The sequence below is a fragment of the Lotus japonicus genome, chromosome 1 (assembly GCF_012489685.1).
Source record: "Lotus japonicus ecotype B-129 chromosome 1, LjGifu_v1.2".
Classification (NCBI taxonomy): domain Eukaryota; kingdom Viridiplantae; phylum Streptophyta; class Magnoliopsida; order Fabales; family Fabaceae; genus Lotus; species Lotus japonicus.
The window spans coordinates 79,526,969-79,552,126 of NC_080041.1; the positions used below are offsets into that span (position 1 = coordinate 79,526,969).

The 25,158-nt window shown below is 37.7% G+C and overlaps 3 protein-coding genes across 7 annotated transcripts; 2 read left to right on the plus strand and 1 right to left on the minus strand.

Moving 5' to 3' along the window:
* Positions 1-1,547: 1,547 nt before the first annotated feature.
* Positions 1,548-3,770, minus strand: LOC130717260 (protein TAPETUM DETERMINANT 1-like). The gene is made up of 4 exons (XM_057567430.1): positions 3,306-3,770; positions 2,867-3,088; positions 2,655-2,753; positions 1,548-2,208 (listed from the first exon to the last, which is right to left on the minus strand). The coding sequence occupies exons 1-4, from the start codon at positions 3,337-3,339 to the stop codon at positions 1,856-1,858; spliced, it is 708 nt and encodes a 235-aa protein (XP_057423413.1). The 5' UTR covers positions 3,340-3,770; the 3' UTR covers positions 1,548-1,855.
* A 12,992-nt stretch (positions 3,771-16,762) lies between these two features.
* LOC130717267 (uncharacterized) lies at positions 16,763-19,645 on the plus strand. 5 transcript variants are annotated; one of them, XM_057567463.1, is made up of 6 exons: positions 16,763-16,938; positions 17,542-17,647; positions 17,997-18,082; positions 18,223-18,281; positions 18,547-18,582; positions 19,163-19,645. In XM_057567463.1, exons 1-5 carry the CDS (start codon positions 16,772-16,774, stop codon positions 18,561-18,563), a joined length of 435 nt encoding a protein of 144 aa, XP_057423446.1. In that variant the 5' UTR covers positions 16,763-16,771; the 3' UTR covers positions 18,564-18,582; positions 19,163-19,645. The 5 variants fall into 5 exon arrangements, 4 of the variants coding, with proteins under 4 accessions (XP_057423446.1, XP_057423442.1, XP_057423437.1 ...); XR_009012286.1 differs by having other exon boundaries at positions 18,223-18,582; XM_057567459.1 differs by having other exon boundaries at positions 18,547-19,645.
* A 2,485-nt stretch (positions 19,646-22,130) lies between these two features.
* LOC130732089 (auxin-responsive protein SAUR32-like) lies at positions 22,131-23,780 on the plus strand. Its single transcript, XM_057584211.1, has 2 exons — positions 22,131-22,198; positions 23,146-23,780. Exon 2 carries the CDS (start codon positions 23,163-23,165, stop codon positions 23,595-23,597), a length of 435 nt encoding a protein of 144 aa, XP_057440194.1. The 5' UTR covers positions 22,131-22,198; positions 23,146-23,162; the 3' UTR covers positions 23,598-23,780.
* Positions 23,781-25,158: the final 1,378 nt, after the last annotated feature.

Consider the following 25,158-nt stretch of genomic DNA (forward strand, 5'->3'; position numbering starts at 1 on the left):
TCGGATCGGATGATTTATCTCCTCAAAACCGATCCAATCCAATCCGCAAACACCCCTAATTTCAAGTGAGCAACTGAGCATCCCAAGGCCCAACAACAATTACTTCTTTTTTTGTATCACACGCTTATTTCTCTCTCAAATGCTCCTTAATTCTCTTCTTTTCTCTTTGTTTGTCTTTTAGATTTTCTTCACTTTTGTCTTACAAGGTAACTACAGTCATACATCCTTTAAGTGTGAATAATCCTCTTGTGATTTTGAATTGACTTAAGCGTCGAAGTGTCTTTGTATGTACATCCTCATCGTAGATCTGCACTCTATGTCTCAACCACCATCATGCACCACCACTCTTTATTTTTTGAGGAACACTTTCTAAGCTCTATTTTGTACACCCGACGATTGTGATGGTAATTACCACATTATTAGTGCATAATTCAAGTTGTAACTAAATGGTGTATTGCAACGCGTTTTTCTCCAAAAACGTGAATATTTATTATGGAAGATTCGCTCATCCGATCTCACATTATCAAATAGTTGGAAACTATTCGGCTATATCAGTTGGGTTTATACCGAAATTATGTGTTTTCGACATCCATGTTTAAGATTTTTTTAAAACGCAAATCTTTTCTTTCATGTTATTTATCAATATTGCTTTACTTTTCGTATTGCGGTGAGTCATTTTTGAGTTTTGAAAATTACATTAATCCTTAAATCTTCAGTACCAAATGGACTCCACCAGTCCTTTAGACCGTAAAACTAACATCTTTGTTCCTCACTTAAACTCTACATGCCGATGTGAGCCATTTCAACACTAACACTTAATCGCATTTTGATTTTGCTGGTATATTAGCGTCGAATCCATTTCGGCTATAAAGCACAAATTTTACATGTCTCTTTTCCAATTAGCTACAAAGCACAAATTTATATACATTATTCTTTTACACAGCATTCAGTTAAATTTCTTAATTTTACTACATCATGATTAAATTTCAAATCATTATACAAAAACAACTTTTCTGTTAATAATTTATCATACTTCATTATCGCAACGTCGTTATCTTAAACCAAAAGAAACTCATTAATAATTAAAAAAAGACCCAATCCACACCACCTTAACCTTTGGAGCAATCGTGAATGAAATTAATGTTCCCAGTAAAGAAATGAATCTTAATTTCGGTGGTTGACATCATGACAAAGAAATCACGGGCCTCATGAGGCCTCGCACCCTCAACATTCAATGCATACAACAAACATAATAGGAGTACAACCTTCCCTACCTCTCATCAGAGACACAAAGAATGAAAAGAGATGACCCGTCCTTGTGTCTTTTCCCACCTTTTGTAAAAAATGTTGGTGGGAAATAGCTGTTTCCCTTGAATGTAATAGATGCAATCAACATTTACTCAATGCTGCTTGCACAGTTCTATTAACGGATGCACAGAAATAACAAAATAGCTGAAATCATATCATTCTCATCATTTCATACCCAAAAAAAGGTAACACAGATTGGGTCTCAAGAACTTTATCCTATGTTAAATCCTCACCCAAAATGACCCAATTCCTTATCTATCAAAAAATTGTAAGCACATATTCATATTCATTCCCCTAATGATCACATTTCAAAGACCAATCACGTGGCACATTTAAGTGACATCTCCAATACCCTATATTACCCTATATATGTGTATGTACAAGAGAGATCAAAAATCAATCTCGTCAAAATCCAACCAAAATCCACCATGGCCTATACCTATAACCTTCCCAAGGAACCATGAATTCCCCTATGGTTCTAGTGTCATGTCAAAAGGCCTGAGCTAACTAGCTGCTGATTTCAAATGGAAGGGTCAACTCAAATCAATCAATCAGACTCACAGGCAACAGAGGAAACAGATAGAGGATATAGGAAGGTATTAGCATACTGAAAAGAAATGGTGCCACCATTGATCAAGGGTCTGCCATCATTGACAAGGCAGTCATTGAAGCGGAGGCGCTTGAACACCTTGGGGTTGATGAGCCGTGCAGAGCTGAACCAGCCACAGCTAAGGTGAATGGAGGAGATGTCACATCCACTGACACACATGTTCATAATCTCCACCGTGTACGTCGGAATCCCACTCGGTAGCGGCGCCGTGGGGCCCTGGTTGATCACAATATCAGACTTGCCACACTTGTTGTCACCCCATATTCTCTCCGGTTCCACCATTTCAGTCCCTGCACAATTGAATAATTCAAAAAAGGCCCTTTCCATTTTCCATCAAAAGTGGGCACAGTAAACAGTACTACTGCTACATGTACAGTGCAGCATCATCAATGAACAAGAACACGCCGCGACAAATTCTACTGCTGTGGCTATTCATCAAAATGGAAATCAGGAAAAAAGGCAATTAATCCAAACAGAACCTAAAACAAATTTGAACTTCACTAGGGTTCAGAAGAATTAATTAATTGATTATTCAAACGTCTTGAACAAGCTTCATGAATGGTCCATTTCCGAATCAGACAAAAATATCACAGATAGATCCAAACAGAGAATATCTTTGATCAAACAAGACAAATTGAAACCCAAAATAGCAACAGAAAATCGTTATCACAATGGAAAACTAGTCAAAAGGTGAAGAACTATTTAATAAAAATGAAAAATAATTATTAATTATTACCACTGCGAAGAAGTTTCCGATGCTGAGAATGGAGCGTTTCGTTGCTTCGTTCCGTTAACCGCCGGGATAGGATTCCGGCGAGAGCGCCGCCGCGCGAATCTGCATCGGAGTTCAGAAACGATTCAATAAATAAATTAAAAACAGTGTAACTAACTAGCACCACCGCGGAAACGGTGACGGTGACGGAAAATTCTGTTACGAGTGAAACGCACCTGCGAGAAGGGCGAGGAGAACGACGGAGAAGAGTAAGGCGGTTACGATAACGGCGGCGACGACGCGTTGAAGCGGTTGCGGTTCCATGAAACAACAGAAAACGCGGCGAGGAAGGAGGAGGAGGCGGTGGTTGGAACTGGCTATTGGCGGAGAGTGTGGAGGAGCAGCAGCAGCATGAAGAGTGAAGAGAGAGAGAGAGAGGTTGAAGAATGAAGATAGATCTGCAGAAGAAGGAGAAAAGGAAGGGTTATATATACAACATCACATCATCGTGTGAAGCGCAGAGAGAAAACAGACATGAAAACAAACACGAATAGCCGTCGATTCGTGAAAAGGAAAAAAGCAGAAAGTGAGGGTGGGTTCACGGGGCTATGGTGATGTGAAATCGAGAGCTAAAAAGGGGAAAATGAAGCATTCATTCATTCGGAGTCAACCAACCAACAAAGAAACAACACAGAGACTGAAACGACATTCATTGCTCCATGCATTTTCTGTATTCTCTCCGAGAATCGTGTCGTGGTGGTGGTGGTTTTGAAGCGGCGAGTGTAGCAGTAGTATTAGCGACCAAGATGACAGGGTGGATCAGAGTGGGACAAAACTGCGTCGTATAAGGAGGGGAAAAGCGAATCGCATTAATGAGGTAATACTGCGATAGTGCAATGGCGTTTGGTGTTTTCCCTATATAAGCCAGACCATGGTCACATGACACAATTTCACAGGTTTTACCTTCCAATTTTGTGTGTAGTGTGGGTTTTGGTTTTGGTCACTCTTTTGGTTGGTTGGTGTTGGAAATATGAGAAGACTCGAATTGGAGACGCTGGGTTTTGCTTTTTGCAGTTGCAGTGTCGGGAGAGGTTTTGGTTTTGTACCAGTGTGTGCAGTGTGCTTGCTTTTTTGAATTAAAAAAGAAAAATGGAAATTGGAGGGGTTTTGTTTTTGATTGGGATTGGAATTGGAATAGGATTTGGGACTGCACGTGGGGTTGTTAATCGTGGCCGTGTGGGGAATCAACGGACGGATATGAATGAATGAATGAATGATTATTATTCATTATTTTCAATATGATTCTCTATTTCTCTAACTTCACATTCTTTATGGTTGTTAATGATTAGTGGTAAATGGCTTTGAGAAAAGTGGGAAAAAATGCCTTTCTTCCATTTTCAGGTGCTGCTTCAATGATTCAAATGATCCCACATGCCCACCCGGGACCATCTCAATGATTCTTCATGTTTTACGGTGTGACAAATTTCTAGTTCTAATTGTTCTACATGATTGAAGTGGGAAAAAACTATTCTTGTCTCATCTCAATTAAATTCATATTATCCTACATGATTATTAATTGATGTGCTAATTCATGATTATTGATTAGAATGGGTTAAAATCTACAATTATGGATGCTATCATCCTAGAATGAATGATGAAAATTAGTGCTAGTATTTGAAAGGAGAGTGGAGGTCACGCGGTCCAACCAGAATGGAGGTGAGTGAGCCATTCGGATTCCAGTCAATTAATCCAAGAGTCGTGTGTGCTTTTAAGGGACGCAAGCAAGCAAAGGAGGGGCACATTCTGTTGTTTCTGTGCACGTACAGTACAATACAAATGGGTCCGAGTTCTGGTACATTACCATTTCGTTCGCGCATTCATCAGTTTTGTCGATTTTTATTGTAGTATAAAGGAACCAGCCTGCACGGTAGTATGAAAACCGAACTTTGTCTTATTGATAAATTATCAATTATCATGGTTGCTGGTAAAGACTCTTTACTTTTTAACATCTCTTTCAAACGGTCTCTCATGAGTGGCGGATCCAAAATCCTAAGACCATTTACAATGGTAATGTTATAGTGTAGTGGTTTGTTGAGTTTTGTTGAAGATGATGTGGAGGAGAGGGGTGTTGAGAGAGCTCAACATGTTGAAACTGATTCTGAATCACCACGTGGCGCGGTTTTATTGGTTGCGTCAGACGCGTGTAACCAGGGCCGGCTCTGGGCCTGTGCAAGCATGCCCACAGCCCAGGGCCTCCAAAATGAAGGGGCCCCAAAAAAAATTCACATTAAATTTTTTCCAAAACAATTTAGTTATAATAATTAATGTTAAAAATGTTATTAATGACTTTAGCTGGTCTAGTCGGTCGCGTTGCTTGGATTCAAAAACGCGACCCCTGGGCGGGTTGCAAGAGGTCAGTTGCCAAACGAACCAACATAATGGTTTTGATGAAATTTCGAACGTTAAATATATAATAGTATCTGGTAGTTGTGTCTCCAAGAGATATTTCTCTTTATTAGGGGTCAATTTTTATTATTTGTCCAGGGCCTCCAAAATGTCGGGACCGGCCCTGCGTGTAACACGCGCGCAGACAAGGCGCGTGAGGGACAGAAAGGGGAGAGAGAAAAATCTGACCAGAAATGGATAGGGACGGGTGTCAGTTTTTGATTGGCTGTCAGGATTTTTTTCATCTAAATCTTTTGAACTCAAATAGTATTTCATTGAAAAAAAAAAATTCTGGAAAAAATATTTTAACCAAAATTCATAATTTTTTTCCTCTATTAATAGAGACTTGGTTCGTTTGATTTAGACACAGAAAAAAAAAACCAAGTTTTTCACTATTATTATTATCTTTCTATTAACCTTTATTTTGAAATAGAACCCAACAATTACCATTTTAAGTTAAGGAAATAAAATAAAGGGTTAATGGTAAAATTGGTCCATGTGTTTGTAGTGACTTTTGATTTAGTCCCTCCCCGGAAAAAACTAGCAGATATCTCCCTGCAGTTGCAAGCATTTTGGTTCTAGTCCTCGCCGGAGAGCGGAACTCTGGCGAGAGTGCTGAGTGGCAGACCAGGGTTGAAGTGACATTCCACATATAATTTTTAATTAAAATTTTTATTCCATGTGTGTAATTCATAATAATTATTATTATTTTTGAAATTCAGAAAAATTTCTTAAACCAAGTTAATGAAACTAATTTAATTTCTAAAGTAACTAAACAAAAAACCAAGATTGAAATAAACCCAATACAATCAAGTAGTTATAACTCCATCTTTCACAAGAGAAAATCCAAACAATGCCTTGTAAAAACAGGAACAGAACTTTCGTTGAATTTAAAGAAAACTCTGATAATTTTCTTCTCAGAAACATAAATCCAACATGCCTTGACTCACTAATCCATCATCTTCTTCATCTTCTAACACACTCCCCTCCCCCTTTTTCCCCCTTTTCCATTCTCCCACCTTCCCCACTCTCATTTCCCCTTCCCCAGTTAAGAAACCCCATGCCCAAAAACTACAAACCCAGAACAAAGAGGTCTGATTTCTTCATTACCATGGCAGGCCAATGAACCAGATCGAGTTCACGCACTTGAAGCACCTTGTCGTGCAGGCCGACGTGAGGTACGCCATGGAAAATCCCCATTCCCACGTCCACAGCAACATCGTCGCCCTCGTCACGCTCACGGACGGAAATATGCGAACTCGCAACATGCCGTTCTTTGGGCCTCGTCAAGCTCCGTCTACGGCCTCAACGAGAAGGCTCCGTTCTCCGAATCGGATCGAACTGACCAACCTGCAAGCCTCTACGTCGCGATGAAGAAATCCGGCTAGGAAATTACCCACACCTACAACCACATCTACCCATCACCGAATCAGATCTGAAGGACCACATCTAGGGGCATTTGAAGGTGAAGGCGGAGAGGAACTTGGTGGACGGAACATATCTGGGCCTCATCGTGGGAGGAGGAGAATGTGAAGAAGCAGAAGATGAAGAGAGTAGTGAGTGTGATGTTGAGTGGGTTTGAGGAGTGAAGAGGAAGATTTTGATGAAGAGAGTAGTGAGTGTGAAGATGAAGAGATTTGGTGCAGTTTTCACTATCTGGTTTTTTTTTTTCAATGTGGTTTCTTTCTACAATGTCGATTTGAATCTTTCTCTTGGAAGAAGAAAAAAAAAATGAAGAGAATGAATTTATTTAGTTACTTTAGAAATTAAATTAGTTTCAATAATTTGGTTTAAGAAATTTTTGTGAATTTCAAAATAAAGAATTTTAATTATTAATTACACATGTGGAATTAAAATTTTAATTGAAGATTATATGTGGCATGCCACGTCAGCCCAGGTCTGCCACTCAGCACTCTCGTCGGAGCTATGCCCTCCGGCGAGGACTAGAACCAAAATGCTGACAACCGCAGGGAGATATCGGCTAGTTTTTTTTGGGGAGGGACTAAAATTAAAAGTCACTACAAACACAGGGACCAAATTGACCATTAACCCTAAAATAAATTATTGTCTATATTTTAAAAAAAAATTGTTAAGTGTTTATTGTTTTAATTTAATTTAAATCGATAATTGTAATTTTATGTAAATCATAAAAACAAAAATATAAAATTAAATAAAAATATGAAATAAAAAAATGGTGGGGTAGGGTGTTGAATGAAAAACCATTGGAGTGGGCAAAAGTTGAATGAGTGTTGAATTGGAGAGAGAAAATGATGTGGAGTGTTGGAAAGAGAAAAATTGGTGTTGAAGGGGTTTAACCATTGTAAATGGTCTAAGGTTAAGGGGTTCAAATTTTTCAAATGAACACATTCGTAAAAATATAATTAAAAACAACTAGTTTATACATCAGAAATTATACAAGTCATAGTTTTTCTCTACGTGATTTGATATTCTGAAATCGTTGAACATTAAGCCAAGAGTCATTGTTATTGAATACATCACTCTTAATGGAAGTAACTAAACAATTGTTCATCAATGTATCTCCAATTCGGTCACGAAGCCTATTCTTCACAATATTCATAGCAGTTGCTACTTATTTTCCAGGTTGACGACTGATTAAGGAGGTAACAAGACACTTAGTACTGTTGTGCTAGTGCATACTAATCACGATCAACAAAGTTAATGGCATACAGGGCATAAATTATATCAGGAATATAGCCCAAAATAGTAAAAAGCAAGCAAATGATGAATTCAATGCGCATAAAACCAATCACAATCACCAATTTGTCAAAAATCAAATACCAAATCCAACAAACTAATAGTCTAATACTATCATATAACTTCATATTGGTCAATTAATATCCAATTAATTAAGAACTCAATTTATTTCACAGCTTCCATAGTTTTAATCACTCAATATTCAGATCAAAACCCAGAAGGCGAAAACTGTGAAAGAGATAAAAAAAAAACCGATTTTGAGAATGAAAAAAGGAAAAACAAGTCAAAGGGGTGTTGGTATGAAAAATTGGGGCAGATTATACATACAGTGCACAACAACCCGTGAAAATCGACGAGCAAGGAGAGTGGGAGGCGCGGCGTGATGGGCGAGGACGAGGAGGGAGGCGCAATGGACTGGTTTGGTGGCTTGGTGGGTGCTTGGGTAGTTGGGTGGGAGCCTGTGAAAGACTTAGGGTACACTGTACACGAGAGAAAGAGAGACAAAGTGATAGAGTGAGAGGAATAAGTGAGTGTGAGTCTTTGGTGCAAATAAGTGCAAAACTTGGTCTACTAGTATAATTTAAAATTTTCAGGGGGTTCAAAAAAAAATTATATAAAAAAAATTATATAGCGGGTAGGTGCAACTTTTCTTTTTGTACAGGGGGTTCCTCTTCATAAGAAACCTGATAGAGTGAGAGGAACCCCTGAAAGCAACATAGGTCCGCCACTGTCTCTAATCCACTTCATAAGAAAAAATTCCATTTTGTCCCTTAAATGCAACCATTTCTAAGCTTTACCATGACTAATTGAGATTTAATTTCTTCTTTTGTCCCTCAAATTTAGAGCTTGGTAAGCGGGTTGAAGTCCGCGAACCTGCCCGCAAGACCACAGACTAGTGCAGGCTATAGTCCGGAAAATAAAGAACCGCTAAATTACGGGCCTACAGGGGGCGGACTTGTGCGGGGCGGGGCCCAACTCTACGTAAATTAACTGGCTAGGAAAATAGCCGCATATTTAAGGAAATAATTTTCCACAAACAATTAGAGGTTGAAAAACCCTCCCCTACCCCAAATGTAGGCATTTCTAAGGTTTACATTGATTAATTGAGATTTGTTCTTATGCCCCATAGAAAGTGTTGATTGAGGGGTGGGGGATGACGAGTTTTCAGGAAAGTACCTGCAAAGACACAATGATGCTTAGTAATTAAACTATCGAACATGTATTTATAAAACACTATGACTTGTAATTGCGGTGTTGGACCTTAATGAAACCTTTATGGAAGAGTACTTCTGAAATAGTTAGTTATGCATGGACAACCTTTAATCACTCAATGATCGTGTCAGCTTTGTTTTCCTAAATTTACTGTTGGAAGAGATAAATTTTGTTTTGGTCTTCTGGCCAACCAACACAACATTTACTTGGTTGTTAGTCTCTTGGACTATCCAGGCTAGGGATATTGGCCTGATGGTCAAATGTTAAAAAAAATTGTGTTGAAAAAATTGCAATCATTTAGTGTTCACAAGAAAATCCTTGTGTAAGGTTGCACAAGTCTCATTTTTACCTGTTATTGTAAGTTTCCAAGTTACTTATATTTCTTTAATTTTCAAATTCATATGTTAATTTCCTCTCATCTCCACCACCCTTCCTTCCCTCAACTTCCACGGCTCCACCCCATTTGCCACCGCCACCACCACCATCGGATGTTCTCCTCCCTCCCCCACCAATCACCACCAACTCCACCCTGTTCTTCTCTTCCCATTCTTCATCCTTCATCTAGAACCCAACAACAAACAAGGAATATTGTATGATCCCCACAAAAAATACCCAGAAACATCATCACTAGAACCAAAAAATTCAAGAAACAAATAACCAGAAATTAATCTCTGCCTCTCTTCCTCATTATTCACCTTTCCAATTCTATGCTTTTTGGTACGACCCATTTCAATTTTTTTACCAAGTTTGAATCTTTGCTGCTTTTCAATCATACCCATATTCTCCTTTTCGAATCAGTGAATTATTTCTATAGCACAACATTGATTGTGGCTTGCAATGAGTGTAACTGTAACCCAAAAGTTGTTGAGTTTGGAAGATTATGATGACGAAACTGATTTGAATTATTGGGGGTGCTCATACCAATTGAATGCTTCCTCTCTTTTGGAACAGCTTGACGCAAAGTTTTTCTCAATTTGAAAAACTTCATTTTCTCCTGCTTCTGTGATAAAGACCAGAAATTCTTCTCCTCCCTCAAGAGTAGAACGAACCCAGATAAGACCCAACCCCAATACCTTCTCCCTCAACAACAGAATCAGAGAAAGACTTAGTTAGAGAGAGAGAGAGAGGAAAATCGGAGAAGAACTCATTGAAGCCATCGCCGACCACTTTCTCTCCACCTGTTCCACTGCAAAACCCTCCTCCTCCCTCAACAACATAATCAAAGAAAGAAAGGTGGTGACTTTGTTATTAAGAACCCAAATCTGAAGAAGAAAGGTGGTGGCTTTTGTGACGGAAGGTAGAGCTTCGATGATGATCGGCGGAAGGAGAGATCAGCGGAGCGGGTACGGCGAGATGTGAAGCTTCGATGATGACAATGATAGAGAAGAACGAAGGGAGTGGTGGAGGAAGGACTAGTGCAAGGTCCTCAGACCAGAGCCTCGCTCCAAGTGCCACCGCAGCCTCTCCTCCTACCGCCGGGGCCGCCACTTTCTCCTCCTCCTCTCCTCTCTCCAGTAAGAATCGTAAGAAGGTGGTGGTGGTTTTTTTTTGTTTTTTGGTGAAACTAAATTAGATAATGTTAAACCAGATTCAATAATCAGTTAAAAATTAAAAAAAAAAATTAACCTGAAAAGTAACCTACTACAACAGGTAAATTTAGGGTGGTGCAACCTTACACAAGGATTTTCTTGTGTACACTAAATGAACCCAAAATTTTCATTTAGAATTTTGGCTCTTGGGTAACTCTTATGGCTCTCTGGTAATTGGTAAATACTCTGCATCTGTGTAAAAATCTCATTTGTATTTGTGGCCCTTGGGTAACACCTTACAAATCCTGAAACCTGATAGAAGACATGAAAGTGACCTCCACAATACACTGCTTCCAATTCAAGTGACATAGCGAACCTCAATTAAAATCCTCAGGGCCCTGTTGCATACCACATACAATACAATCAAGAAAAATGGCAACAAGAATACGCTTTTTCTAAACAATTGATTACAATGGAGTGTCTTTTTATTCAATAAAAAAAATTGGAGTGTCCTTTTGCCTTTATTGACATTCGTGCAAAGTGCAAACACAACCAGCAAATCCTTTTTGAAGATAATTTACATTTGCATTGAATTTTTAGTGGATTCTTCATCTATACTTCAATTGAAAAATGTAGCAAGTGATATATGAAAATAATCCTCCAACTCCTCCTCCAACCCCGATAAATCCTAGAATAGCAATAGCAAGTGATACGTGACCAAAATTATGGCGGAATAGTTGTATACATGACCTAAAGTTATGGTGGAATAGTTGAAGATAGTATCAATTAATCTCAAACTCCCTCACTAACAAAAAAAAAAAACGGAAACTAGTGTGATTGACCCGTGCTTAGGGATGTCAAAATTACCTACACCCGTGGATATCTGCGGATAAAAATCCATTATGGGTAAAATTACACACGCTCATGGGTATCCACGGATTTATTTAATGGATATTTCCATTATCCATTTATTAATGGGGTGGGTACGGATATTGATGTATCCATACCTATGGATACCCACCCGATATATGTATATACATAAATGTATATTAAATATCTAATAAATTTGTGTTTGAGTTATAGTTCTCTTTCAAGTAAACTTTTATAATGGTAATGATAAAAAGAAGCCCTTAGACCCAAAAAAGGGTAGAAAATAAGTATTCTCCTCAACACATTGATTGACTGTAAAGTTCAATCTTAAATTTTATTTATAATATAATATTCTTTTGAATAAATATATGTGAATTCATTTACATTCATGGGTGTCGGATGCCCATGAATATCCACGGATATTTTAAAATTCAGTTAAAACCCACTTAATGGATATCCATGTGGGTATGGAGCGGGTACGGGTATAAATTTTCACATGTGGAGCGGGTGGTGGGTATATACTATCCATGTCCACCCGTACCCATTGACATCCATACCCGTGCTGCATAGGGAATTTTTTCTGAATTTTTTTAATTTAAATACGAAGTAAAAATTAATGCCTAATATCTTTTTTTATTGGATAAGGCATGAGGAGATGGACTACTGTAATTTGCTGGATGCTGGTGAGGGGGATTCTTATGGAGATTTGCTTGCTCAACGATGGAGTCATCCACCTAACGGGTTCTGGTCTCTGACAGTTGATGGAGCTTACAGACATGCCCACCACCATATGGGGATGAGAAGAGTGGTCTGCAACACTCGGGGCTCTTGGGTGTTTGGTTTCTACGCAGGTCTTCAAGGTGGTGATCCCTTAACTGCTGAAATTATGGCTATGAAGATGAGACTCCAGCTCTTATGGAACAAAAACATGAAGAGGGCTTATTGCGAGTCCGATAGTATGGACCTAGCGAAGACACTTAAGGGAGGAAGGCATGGCTGCCATATCTTAGCTAATGAGCTTCAAGACCTTCACTTCCTTCTTTGTCGGAGGTGGGAAATCCTTTTGAGACATTGCCCCCGTGAGGCGAATGGCCCAAAAGATTGTCTTACTAGCGAGGGTGCACGGTGCCATGTCGTTCACACTTTGTCGTCCATTGGTTCGTCTTTTTGCCCTATTGATTGTCCTTTCTTTGTTCATTTTCCATTCGTATTTTATGTCTTTTTTTCATGTAGTCGTATGTTGCATGTCCCTCCCAACAAAAATATTTCATATTTATTTTTTTGAATGTAGCACCCTTAAAATTAAATCATAGCCGGCATATTCAAACTTATGTTATATTCTTACAAGATTTAGATTGCTTATCATTAGGCCAACATTTTATTAATTTTTTTTATGTCTATTTGTATACATGTTGCTTTTTAATTTTATTTTTTTCGACGTCTTCCTTTTTTTTATTCAACCTAATACACACGTTGATTTGTTAATTTTGAGTTGGATCAATGTCTTTAATTCAACCCAATGCATAAGGATAATGTGTTTTTTACTTTTTTTTTTAAATTATAGTTCGAAGAAGCATATTTTTGCCAAGATCTAAGAGAGAGTATGGAGAAAGTTACAAGGGTGGAAGGAAATAGCACTATTAAGGGCAGGCGAGGAAATCTTATTGAAATCAGTAGCTCAAGCTATACCCAACTATGTGATGAGTTGCTTCAAGCTTCCTAGTGTCACTTGCAACAAAATAGAGAAAGGTACTATACATGGCAAATTTCTAGTGGGGTCAAAAAGGCAATGAGAAGAAACTACACTGGACTAGTTGGAACAATTTATGCAGATTGAAGGATAAAGGAGGGGTTGGTTTCAGAAAGCTTGAAGATTTTAACAAAGCTCTATTAGCCAAACAAGTTTGGAGGTTGCTTACGGTTGAAAATTTCCTACTTTACAAGATTTCGAAAGCAAAATACTTCCCCAAATGCTCAGTGTTAGAGGCCAAGGTAGGACACCAACCAAGCTTTGCTTGGAGGAGTGTGTGGAATTCTATAGAGCTTGTGAAGAGTGGCCTAAGGTGGAGAGTCGGAGACGGAAGAAAAATCAGGATATGGAAAAATAGTTGGCTCCCTGTGCAAGGAAATGGAATGATTATTTCTCCTGTTGACCCGCGTGCACAACTCGTTGTAGACTTGATATTGCCAGAAAGTAGGAGATGGAACCTGCAACTCATGAATGAGATTTTTTCTCCAACAGAAGCGAGTGCAGTACGAGCAATCCCTCTCAGCTGGAGACAAATATATGATTTTTTCTATTGGTCAGGGAGCATGGATGGCTCTTTCTCGGTGAGATCATCATACTATCCACTTCAACATACTAGACTAAACCACCTCCCAAGCAGCTCAGTGCAGAATTTCCCGTGGAAAAAGCTCTGGTCCATACCCACATCCGCCAAGGTGAAACACTTTATGTATAGAGCAGTCAATAGTACTCTTCCATGCAGGGAAAGCCTCATGAAACGTGGCATAAAAACTGAGGAAGAATGTGCTTTATGTGGAGAGCAAAAGACTAAATCTCTAACCCATCTTTTCCTGGGTTGTTCCTGGACTCGAGTAGCATGGTTATCTCATCCTATGGGGCTATGATCAGACACAATTGAGGAAGGATTTTCCAGTTGGATTAAGTCATGATTTCTAACTTACAAACCAGAGGAGATGCCGACACTGGCTCAAGCCTTATGGGCTATATGGAAGGCAAGGAATGAGAACCTATTTACTAACTGTCTGCATGCCCTGCAATTACTATTCATAAAGCATTGGCAAATTGGATGGAATGGATGGAAGCACATGGGAAGCCACAGAGAACTAATGAACAAAGCACAAATAGAATCTGGAAGCAACCGCCAATGACCTCATTAAAGGTTAACATAGACACGGGATGGACTGGCAACTTGGCTACAGGTTTTGGCTTAGTAGTGCGCAACCATAACTCAAGGATGATGGCAGCTGCTTCCCACATGGAACCCTCTCGTTTTGACCCAACTATGGCAGATGCACTAGCATTGAGATGGAACTTGAATTTAATTGAAGAGCTAAGCATGGAAGACGTGGTAGTCTCTACAAGGCTATGATGGAGTCTCGTTGTAAACCAGACATTGAGTTAATTATACAAGACTGCAAATTTTGAGCTTCCATGTTCACTAGGATTTCTTTTTGGGGAAAACTTAGGTACAATACACTACCTCATGTTCATACTGTTCTCCAACCAAATTATAACACCTGGAATATATTTTTACACATCATCCAACCCATCTTCTTCTCTGTAAACTACTGGTAACTCGTGTTACCAAAAAAAAAACTACTAGTAACTCCTGCACTATGCTTGTGAGAGAGAGTGTCGACTGCTGCAGAATTGGAATTCTCGGGGCCACACTCCATGGTGGGTACCGACGTACTGCAATCAAATATGAGTGGGTGTGCGTTGCGGCAGCCGCGTGAGGCGAGAAATTGGGTTTTCTTAGAGATGAAAATCAAACGCTCCAACAGTAAAATGCTACAAAATTTACAGAAGATAAGAGGAAGGGGAGAACATGGTTAATAATAAAAGGAGAAGAAGAAAAAGGAATGAGAGAAAGAAGGAAAAGAAGCAGAGGGGGAACAATGATCCTGCTGTCATGGCGGAGATCTGGCGCTTGCAACGACACTGGGTGCGTGTGGCACGACGACGTGGTGGTCGTGGGTTGTTCACGAGTTTTCGGCCATTCAGACAACGGTTAAGGTGGCGGTGTGGAGCAAGTTCACCTCTTATGGGGTCTTGCGGCGGAACTCGAAGTCACAGCCATGGAAGGGACGAACGCTGCTGCAACCTAAAAACAGAGGAGGATGTAAAAAAAAAATTATGTGGAAAAATATATTCCAGGTGTTATAATTTGGTTGGAGAACAGTATGAACAGGAGGTAGTGTACTGTACCTAAGTTTTTCCTTTTCTTTTTCCCATGTAAACAGAAACGCTAATAACTCAGCCCATGCTCTAGCTGCATTAGCGAGTGATTTCCCCTCTAATGTGTGGTGGGATAATCCCCCTCGCCAGGTTGCAAAAGCTATCTTTGTAGATGCTTATTCCACTTATTAATGAAATTTATGTAGTGGTTATAAAAAAAATTATAGTTCCAGTTTGACGAAGAAGGGTATCTAAATGACCCATGAGAAAGTTTGGGTTAAATAACTCATCATCCAATCACATTGGAGATAAGTGAGTTGGAATTATCATCCAATCATATTGGAGAATGTTATTAAATGATGAGTTATTTACCTAAAACTTTCTCATTGATCATTTAGACAACCCTTGATTAAAATCATCCAAACATGATCAAACATGATTTCTTGTGTGGTCTAAAATCACATTAGAGATAAGTGAGTTAGAATTATCATTCAATCATATTGAAGAATGTTATTAAATGATGAGTTATTTACCTAAAACTTTATCATTGATCATTTAGACAACCCTTAATTAAAATCATCCAAACATGATCAAACATGATTTCTTGTGTGGCCTAAAATCACGGTAGATTTATGTTAATTTCAATTAAAATGTGCTTTTGGATGAATTCATCTCAATCCAAACGGGTAATGATATATACACACCTCTTATTTTATACACTTTATTTCCACATATTTTTATTTGTATCTCTCTCCTTTTATCATCTATCACATCTTATACTTTCTCACTCTTACTTTTTCTTTTCTTTCTATCTCTCTCTTCCTCCACCTCATTCCACCTCATTTTGAGGTGTGAATAAATAATTATTGCAATCCAAACACACCCTAATAGTGAAATAACTTTGCCCCTAATCGTGTCACTGTCCAGCGAGTCTGCCATCTCAAGTCAAGCTGTTCTCATCTCAACTTCGTCTTCTCCTTCCTGCGACACGACACTTTCCAACAGCCACCGAGGTAATTTCGCCGTTTCATCTTCGTCTACTCTTCGCCGTTCCATTCTGATTGTGTCTCTATGTGCTATTGTAGCCTCTAGTAGATTTATTGGCAGTGTCAACTTTTGATATAGAAATTGGGCTTGTTTAAATTTTGTTGACTTTCCTTGCTTGACGAAGAGGTGATCATACGTTGACTCTTGGTTTCACATTTAACATGTTGAATTGATTAGGACATGTTCCACAAGTTGCTGCATAAAGACCCCAAAGCTGGTCAGCCTATGGTTGATATTCTATTGACCAGTGTTGTTAATGGCCGATGGTGGACTATGGTGGTAAACCAAAGACCTGCCATATTTGACAAATAATGATGGCAGATGGCGGACTATAGCGTGTTAGATGTCAAACAGTCAATTACCTCAAAAACTTAAACTATTGGGTAAGAGCCACATGAATGTTTTTATATTATATTTCTAACATAGCGGATTACGGAAAAGCCAAAAACCCGCCATGGTGGATATTTGATAACACTTCTAGAGAGCAGAGCTCAATAAATAGCGCAGATATTCTAGGTAAAAATAGTCTTCAAGAAGATTCAAGGAATTCCTATTACAGAGTGAAGTAAGTTGAATGTAGTTTCAGAAGGTTGCAGTTTGAGAAGATTCATTTTCCCATCCATACTTGATAAATCTAAATAATCATGTGGTAGTTATATGTTTCAATGTTTATCATCTGAAATTTTAAACTGTATTGTAATGCCTGTTAGCCCCCCATTTTAGTTGCAAGAATTCTTTGAGTGGCTGAATTCAATCACCTGAAATAATAAAGCATCATATATGTGAGGAGTTTATGCCTACGTTAAACCATCTTCGTGTTCTTTGATTCCTGTTTGTGTTTGTGGATTCAAACTCATCGGTGACCTTGCATGCTAGATCCAATTATTCATATTTTTGGAAAACCAGTGGTTCACTTTAATCAACTATTCACCACAAGATCGCTGTTCCTCCACAGGTTCCCTTCATTAACTTGTGAAATCAAAGGATATTTGCAGTATTGGGCAACACTATTTGATTTCTCGTCCCTTCATCGCATTCAACTTTCATTAGAGGGTTCGATTCGTGTTATATGTTTTATTTGAGTTTAAATCCCCTGTAAATCCTCATTATTCTCTGTGATTTTGATTGTAGTAATGCACATACTTCTGTTTTCTTTTGTGTTTTGCAGGCGCAGTTCTTGCAGGGTCCCGATAATGGCAACCACTGCTTGTTTCATCATTGTTAGCAGAAATGATATTCCTATACATGAAGCTGAAGTTGAAGTAGCTGCTAAAGTATGATTCTTTTCTATGTTATTTTGTTTAGTTCTTTAAAGTTCAAGGTTATTGATTTATGGATATTTTTTAGAATTTCAACTTGCTTCGTGCTAGATATTGGTTTTTCTGACTATTGAGATCGATTGACCACTCATGCATCAATGTAGGTTGTGTGATTTTTGGCTAATTGATGTCTGACAAATGTTATGGGGAATTCGATACATATTATAATTTGTGCACCTAATTCATGTAAATGCTCATTTGAATCTCTTGCATTGCCTTGTTTTGTGTGGTTATGGAAACAAGGAATTCTTGTTTTACCCGTCAAATTTACATCATTTTGCAATTTCCTGCTGCCCTGTGACAGAGGGAGGATGCTTCTCAGCTGCACCAATTTATCTTGCATGCTGCTCTTGATGTTGTTCAGGACCTTGCATGGACTGCTAGTTCTATGTGAGTTTCATTTTAGCTTGATACATATTCCAAGTTCAAAATTCAATATAAAACTCTGGCCTCATTATCATATTTTTGTGCTTTTTGTATTTGTTTTGTTCTTTTTCTCAGCATCTTATTCCTTAACACTCTCTATGCAGGTACTTGAAATCGGTAGATAGGTTCCATGAACTCATGGTGTCAGTATATGTCACTGCTGGTATTGAGTCCCCAACTTTAAGGAGCATTTGATTCAATTTGCTCATTTGATTGTATGATTATACCATTCTCCTTGCCCTTCCCTTAACACCCTTGCCATTCACTGGTAGGGGAACAAAATGAAAGAGTCAATTATGGAGAATTCTTTAACCATACAACCCATATATTTCTTTACGTGTTTTAGTTTTTTTGTGATATCTTCCTTGACTTATCATACATACCGGATTTATGTTGCTTCATGACTTTCATAATGATGATGTATTAAGAGTTTCTTTCAAGATGAGCATGAGCCTTACATAAAGGTAATTTGTGTTTTCTCGCACTCTAGAACATGTTTCAAATCTAGCCTTTTCTTACTTTATTTGTTAATTGCAAATGTAGTCTTTTCTTATTCTACAATAGAATGCTTCTCTTGAAATGGGATTGTTGTAAAGTTCATCTTTACCAGTTCTTAAAGCATGCTTTACTGACTGCATTATGAATTACTGTTGGAATTTTTTTATCTGGTTCTATCTTTGTTATATAACCATGTTCTACGTTTCCCTCCTTAATTTGCTGAATTCCATTCTTAACTTTTTGGATGATGAATTTGCCATATTCTACTTTTCAATATTTCAGTTGCATGAATGCTTAACTATCTGGTACATTATTTTCAACTCAAATGATGAAAAAAGCGTTTTAAATTGTGAATAGAAGTTTCGCGGAGTCCATTCTATTTTTTTTATTTTTCCTGTGCTAGAATATGATTGGCAACACTCCTATCAGTTATAGAAGTTGACATAAGTAATTTTATTTGCATGGTTTTTGGGAATTTGCGGACTCTTCTTAATCCCCTATACTGGCCTGGCTCCCGGATCATGTCATCACATTTTGACACAAAAGTCTGTGCCCTTGCTCGCAAGTATTTGTAGAAACCACTAGCTCCTGAGAATCAATGGTTAACAAGTTTCGGAAAGCATTTTATTCCTTTCATGATTTGGCTGTAGGCTTTGCTTTTGTCCATAATGTTGTGTACTCTGGTAATAGCAGAAGGCTGTATTTGCTAATGAAATAGAGGTGATATGCTGGCAAAAAGTTGTTCCATTGGTAGTGACTATTTGTAATAGGGGGGACGATCCTCTCAGTTGAAATTCCGTGATGGTTTCTCATTTGTATCTATCTCTCTTCATATGTATAATGTTTTAAATAAGTGTTAAATAAGTGAAACCATGTGAATGTTTATTAAGAGAGAGATAGACTCAAACTTTAACATGAGAAAATATGAGGGAAATTCACATGAGAGAATTCTCTCTTTTGTAATACATACTAATCTTATCATTGATGGTCAACCATATGATTTAAGTGGTGGAGATTATTTTTCTTTTCCTTTGTGCTTCAAAATTGTTAAATGTGAACTCTTGCATTAGTCATCTCGATATATTATTATAGTGTCACCTTTCCAAAAGAATTTTTTCTAAACAATTCCTAGAATATCTAAAAGGTTATTCATCTTTGTAATAAATTAAAGTGATAATGTGAAAATAAAAAGTTGGCATCTATATATGTTTGAAAATTTTAACTTATTGAGAAAAATAAAATTGGAGTCCCACGGTGACCTGATGATTTTTGGAGTACTACTTCGCACCTTTACTCAAATTACACTGTAGAACAGGATATTTTCCATGACTTTGACAATTAACAACGTATGTGCTCTCTATCAAATAATGGAAGATGGATGTATTTTAGCGAGGAAGTCCACGGGCTCCAGATTCTTTCACTCTGAGGCAGGTTTTAGCGGATCTGAAATTAGCTCCATATTTTTATTTGACGTTTTGCCTTGGCTTGCTAACACAAAATGGTGAAAATTAGCGTTGATGTTGTGGTCGATGCCAATGTTTATGCTAAAATAAGTTTTTCTTGTAGTGTTTGTAATATAGTTAGTCACAAATAATATAATTCTCGACATTTGCATACAATAAGTGAATAAGTAATAAAAAACTAGCAATAGGAGTTATAAGATGATTATTACAAACGTTGATTATAATCACGCATGAGCATTTCATGATGACTGAAAGTTAGGTGGAGCATGAGTTTTTTTAGGAAAGTATTCTAATAATCTAATTGTTAAGGTTTGTGTTCCTAATTAACAATCGCATTTGAATTTTTTTTTTCTGCATGGGAAAATGCATTTGAAATTATTTTGAGGAGTCTTTTCACTCTTTCCAACAGTTAGACAATTTCGATAAATATTTCAATTCATCTGTTTGAAATTATGTGGCATAGTTACTTGATTATTTTTACAACTTTTTTTCTTGTTAGAGTCTGATGTAACGCATTACAACTAGAGTCGGCATATACGACCGATGCTAACAGAAGAACAATTGTGTTGGTCATGTTATCAACTGTGGAGCGTTGATTTAGAGTTGACTAAGTCAATACTAACCTTTTGTGTCGACCACAAGTGCAATGCTAAACATTAGCTTCCACTAATTTAACATCAATCCCGCTATTAAATTATCGTGATTACAAGCGACTTCTAACAAATGATAATTAATAGTGTTTTTTAGTGTAAGTAACTATCTATGTTAGTTTGTCAGATGAGGTATTTTTTTTCTAGAAGTTTTACATTGAAGTTAGTTATATTATCTTAAATACAAAACAAGTTGATCTGGAGAGAATTTTAGTTGGAGAGATATGAAGAAAATAAGAGAAAAAGTAAAAAATTTGATAGGTGATTAAATTGATAGAAAAATAAGATATAAATAAATTGGAAGTTTGGATGAATAATAACTCACTACTTGTGCAAACCCACTCGTTCGCTATCAAACTTTGACTATTCGTGCAAAAATTTGAGACCAAATTGCATCACATATTTCCGCCTCCGGGATAAGATGTGAAACCAGAAATTGCATTCGATCACACTGCCTTTCCACCTCAAGGACTATATACGAAATAGCAACTCTAATAAGTGCAAGCATCTTATCGTACTACTATACCCTCTTGTAAGTTTTAACAAAATGAAATAAGAAATTCAAAAATCCTATGATTCACATTTAACAAAATGAAATAAGAAATTCAAAAATCCAATCCTCTTATAATTAAGAAAAATGCTGCATGGCCCTAAAATTAGATGCGAATATTGCATGTAATTTTTTGGTGTAGACCACTGAAGAGAGATAGAAATAAAGAAAATATGAATAGTAAATATAATATATATAATGTGATCGGAAAAAAAATATAAAGAGAAGGAAAATTGTTTCATAACGTGTCTGCACTGAACAGAGTGGTCTATATATCATATTTCTTCCATCCTCATTTATAAGTCATATTTTGGGAGATTTTTTTTCCCAAAACATAAGTCTCTTTATAATATGAATGACAATTTATTACTCTTTTCCAAACTTACTCTAATTATTTAATATGAAAGAGATAGTGTCATTTTGAAAATTTCTTAAATTGGAGGGAGAAATTCATGGATAATTTAGGAAAGTTAATAAAACTTTTTACAAATTTATTACAAATAACTACTTTTCTTAATCTTAAAGAATGTTTTATAATCTTGTTCAAATAAAAAAAGAATGTTTAACAAGGTTGAAAGAGAAACTTATTGACTTTGGCCCTTTGGGAGTAGTCAATTATTGCATCTTGTGTAGCCCTTTGAACATTTAACAAGGTTGAAAGAGAAACTTATTGACTTTGGCCAGGGAATAAGTCTCAGTTTTCTTTCCAAATGCGCGGCTGACAAATGACAATATATGCCAAAATAGAAACGAGTGTTATATGCTTGCGTGCCATCAAGACCAGAGAATAATCCCGGCATGCATGTAGTATAAATTCAAATAGTTCTCTTCAGATTTCAGAAAACACAACATTGGGTTTGGGTGTCCTGTCTGATATTCATCTACATATTTAATAAAGGTCCCCAATCCAAATCTTCAGGTATGCAAGCATACTTCAAACGTGAATTTTATATCACTTAGTTAGTTTCTATCTTGATGAATAACATGCTTCAAACATGAGTTTCTTTTCCCTTAAACTTGTAAGAGTATCTTCTCATTGGTGTTTGAGAGTTTCTAGCCCTAGCTAGTAATTTAATGAATTGTCTAAATCACCTGTGAGTGTGATTTAACCCTATCTTAAAAACTTACATTTAGCAATTGAAATCAATTTAGAAAATCAAATCGAAATCCAAATAAGTTTCCAACTCAGGACATTCATCTATACATACAGTGGCGGACCTTTTGGTGGACATAGGGGAGCTGTAGCTCCCTCAGAGATTTGGCCCAAAAAACTTTTAGTATATAGGATATATTATACTGTAAAAATCATATATATTACCTAACAAGTGTTAATTGCAATGATAAAAAGTTGTTGTTTAAATTATATGTTGAGTGTTTGATCCTCAGGAGCCTCATTTCTGAAAATATATTTAACCTTCATCACACAAGGGTTTAAATTGTGAGAGCAATTTAGTACAAAAAAAAATATAAAACTAATAAAACTTATGTCAGCGTCACAATACCAATTTTTTTTTTTAAAAAAAAGTCACAGTACTAGAAAAAGTAGAAAGAGTAGGGACTTACCCAACAAAACAAGCTTATAAAAATAAATATAATACTAATATTTTATGTAAGGAAATTTAGTTATTTCATTATTGTTAGCAACATTTTATGTTATTTTGATTTTAGTATATGATATCAATATATGAATTAACATATTTATGTACTTAGACTAATGACTTTTAATTCTCTATGAAATATTTTTTTGGTGTTAGTAAAATATTTCAAAATTTATATATTTAAATTTATTTGAGCTCCCCCATAAATTTTGTTGAAGTTCCGCCACTGTATACATACACTAATTAGTTCCAATTTTGTGTATTGCAGGACTAAGCAGAATTACAATGGGTGTAGTGAAGACAAAATGGAAGAAAATTTTGTTTTTGAAGGCTTGGATGTTGAAAGGTGCTAGTTCAAAAGGGCAAAGAGTCCCTAATGGTTGCTTTTCAGTATATGTTGGAGCTGAGAGACAAAGGTTTGTTGTGAAGACAGAGTTTGTGAACCACCCACTATTCAAGATGTTGTTGGACGAAGCAGAAGTAGAGTACGGGTTTAATAGTGATGGTCCTATTTGGCTTCCTTGCAACGTGGATTTGTTCTACAAAGTGTTGGCTGAGATATTGGCTGATGAGGAATATGACAAAAAGGTTATCATTGTTGCCAAGGCCAAGGGATCGTCTTCTTTATTCTTTCTTCTTCAAAGCCCAGCTCGTCTTCTTTCTTATATGAGTAGTAGGGATCATCGTGCATCTAGTGTTATGGATTCGGAAATGCTGTGAATAAACTTAATTAAATGTTATATGTTCAATAGTCTGTTGTATAAAAAAAACTGTTAGAAGAGTTAGGTACATCAGAACATGAATGTTCACGACTGAAATAGATTGTCTCTTCAGAGGATATATGTCTTATGTAAAAAAAAGTATTATACTGGTCATGGAACATATATATTTTTAAGATTTGTCTAGTTTCGTGCAACTTTAGACCGCTAAATTTCACTTAACTTGTGGTAGCAGGTTTCAATGTTTCTGGCAACACCCTCAATCACCTTAATTTCGGCTCACCTCAAGACTTGCCACTAACTCGTTCTTCACACATTGTTATGCCTCTCCTTGATTAGAATATGCCGCCAACCTCCATCTTCTCACTCCATCAAAGTGGCCACCCGGCCACCTCCTCTCTCATCTCCTCTTTACTTTTTTTTATAAGCCAAAAGTGTTTCGGGAGGCTCCACAACCGACCGACCACTATCGAGCTGCCATCCCCCATTAGACCTCGGGCCCGACCAAGCCAACCGACTACACCTAGCATGACACGGCTAAGCCAGGCTGGCCCTAGTGGGAGATGAGATCTTGATCACTGCACTCATCCCATCGCTGACCCTGAGCTAGCTGCAGATAGAGGTTGGGTGCGAGGCTCGATATTTAGTCCCCACTAACGAGGAACCCTCAATCGTAGGATCTCTGCATACATCAGGTGGCTCAAGGAGATCTAACGATGCAGATGGCCCCAGAGCCTAGACACTCATGACACCCCCCGAAGTTATCCCTACCCTACGAGCAGGTATATAAGGCCCTCTCACAAAGGGTACAAGTACACTATCTATTCCACTTAACTTAGAGATTTCCTTGAATGGCTCAGCCACTGACTTAGGCATCGGAGTGCCTTGCAGGAACCCCTCCTGGGCTTATCAAAGGTGCTCGGACTTTTTGATCCTTCGTGGTTCCTTTCAGACGCAACCCCTCTCTCCTCTATGTTAGAGTTCCACTGCTTCCTCCTCAATCAACACCTCCCCTGGTGATTCGATCGACATTCCCAGATCAAAAAGTACAAGGGGTGCTTAAACCTAATTTCCTATTTCCTATCCCTTCTTCCCTCCTCCGACTCTTAAATCTCCACCCCAAAAACTCTAACCATAACCAGCAAAGAGAGGCACAAGCTTCATGTTGCAGTGACTATTCTTTTGCCTTAAATGATGTTATATGCACCTTCTTCTTGATCTTTGTTGTTGTCAAGGTTCACAAGTCCCCTCCTTCCCCTCCCCCCACATCCTCCTCTGTATCCACTGGGATCTGCCACCATCCTCCTTGACACTATGTGCTCAACAACATTGTTTTTCTGGTGGTGGGTGTTTTGTAGCTAAGCATGCTACTGAGTTGCGCTCTACATTGCTATCATGCTCTGTGTCGTTGTCAAGCTTTGTGTTTCCATTAGGGGTGAACATGGGTCGGGTAAATCCAATGAACCCGTCCAACCCAATCCGATCCAATAGAAAAAATGCGGGTTGGATCGGGCAATCGGGTTAGCCGGATGGATTTTACTACAACCCAACCAAGTTCGGAT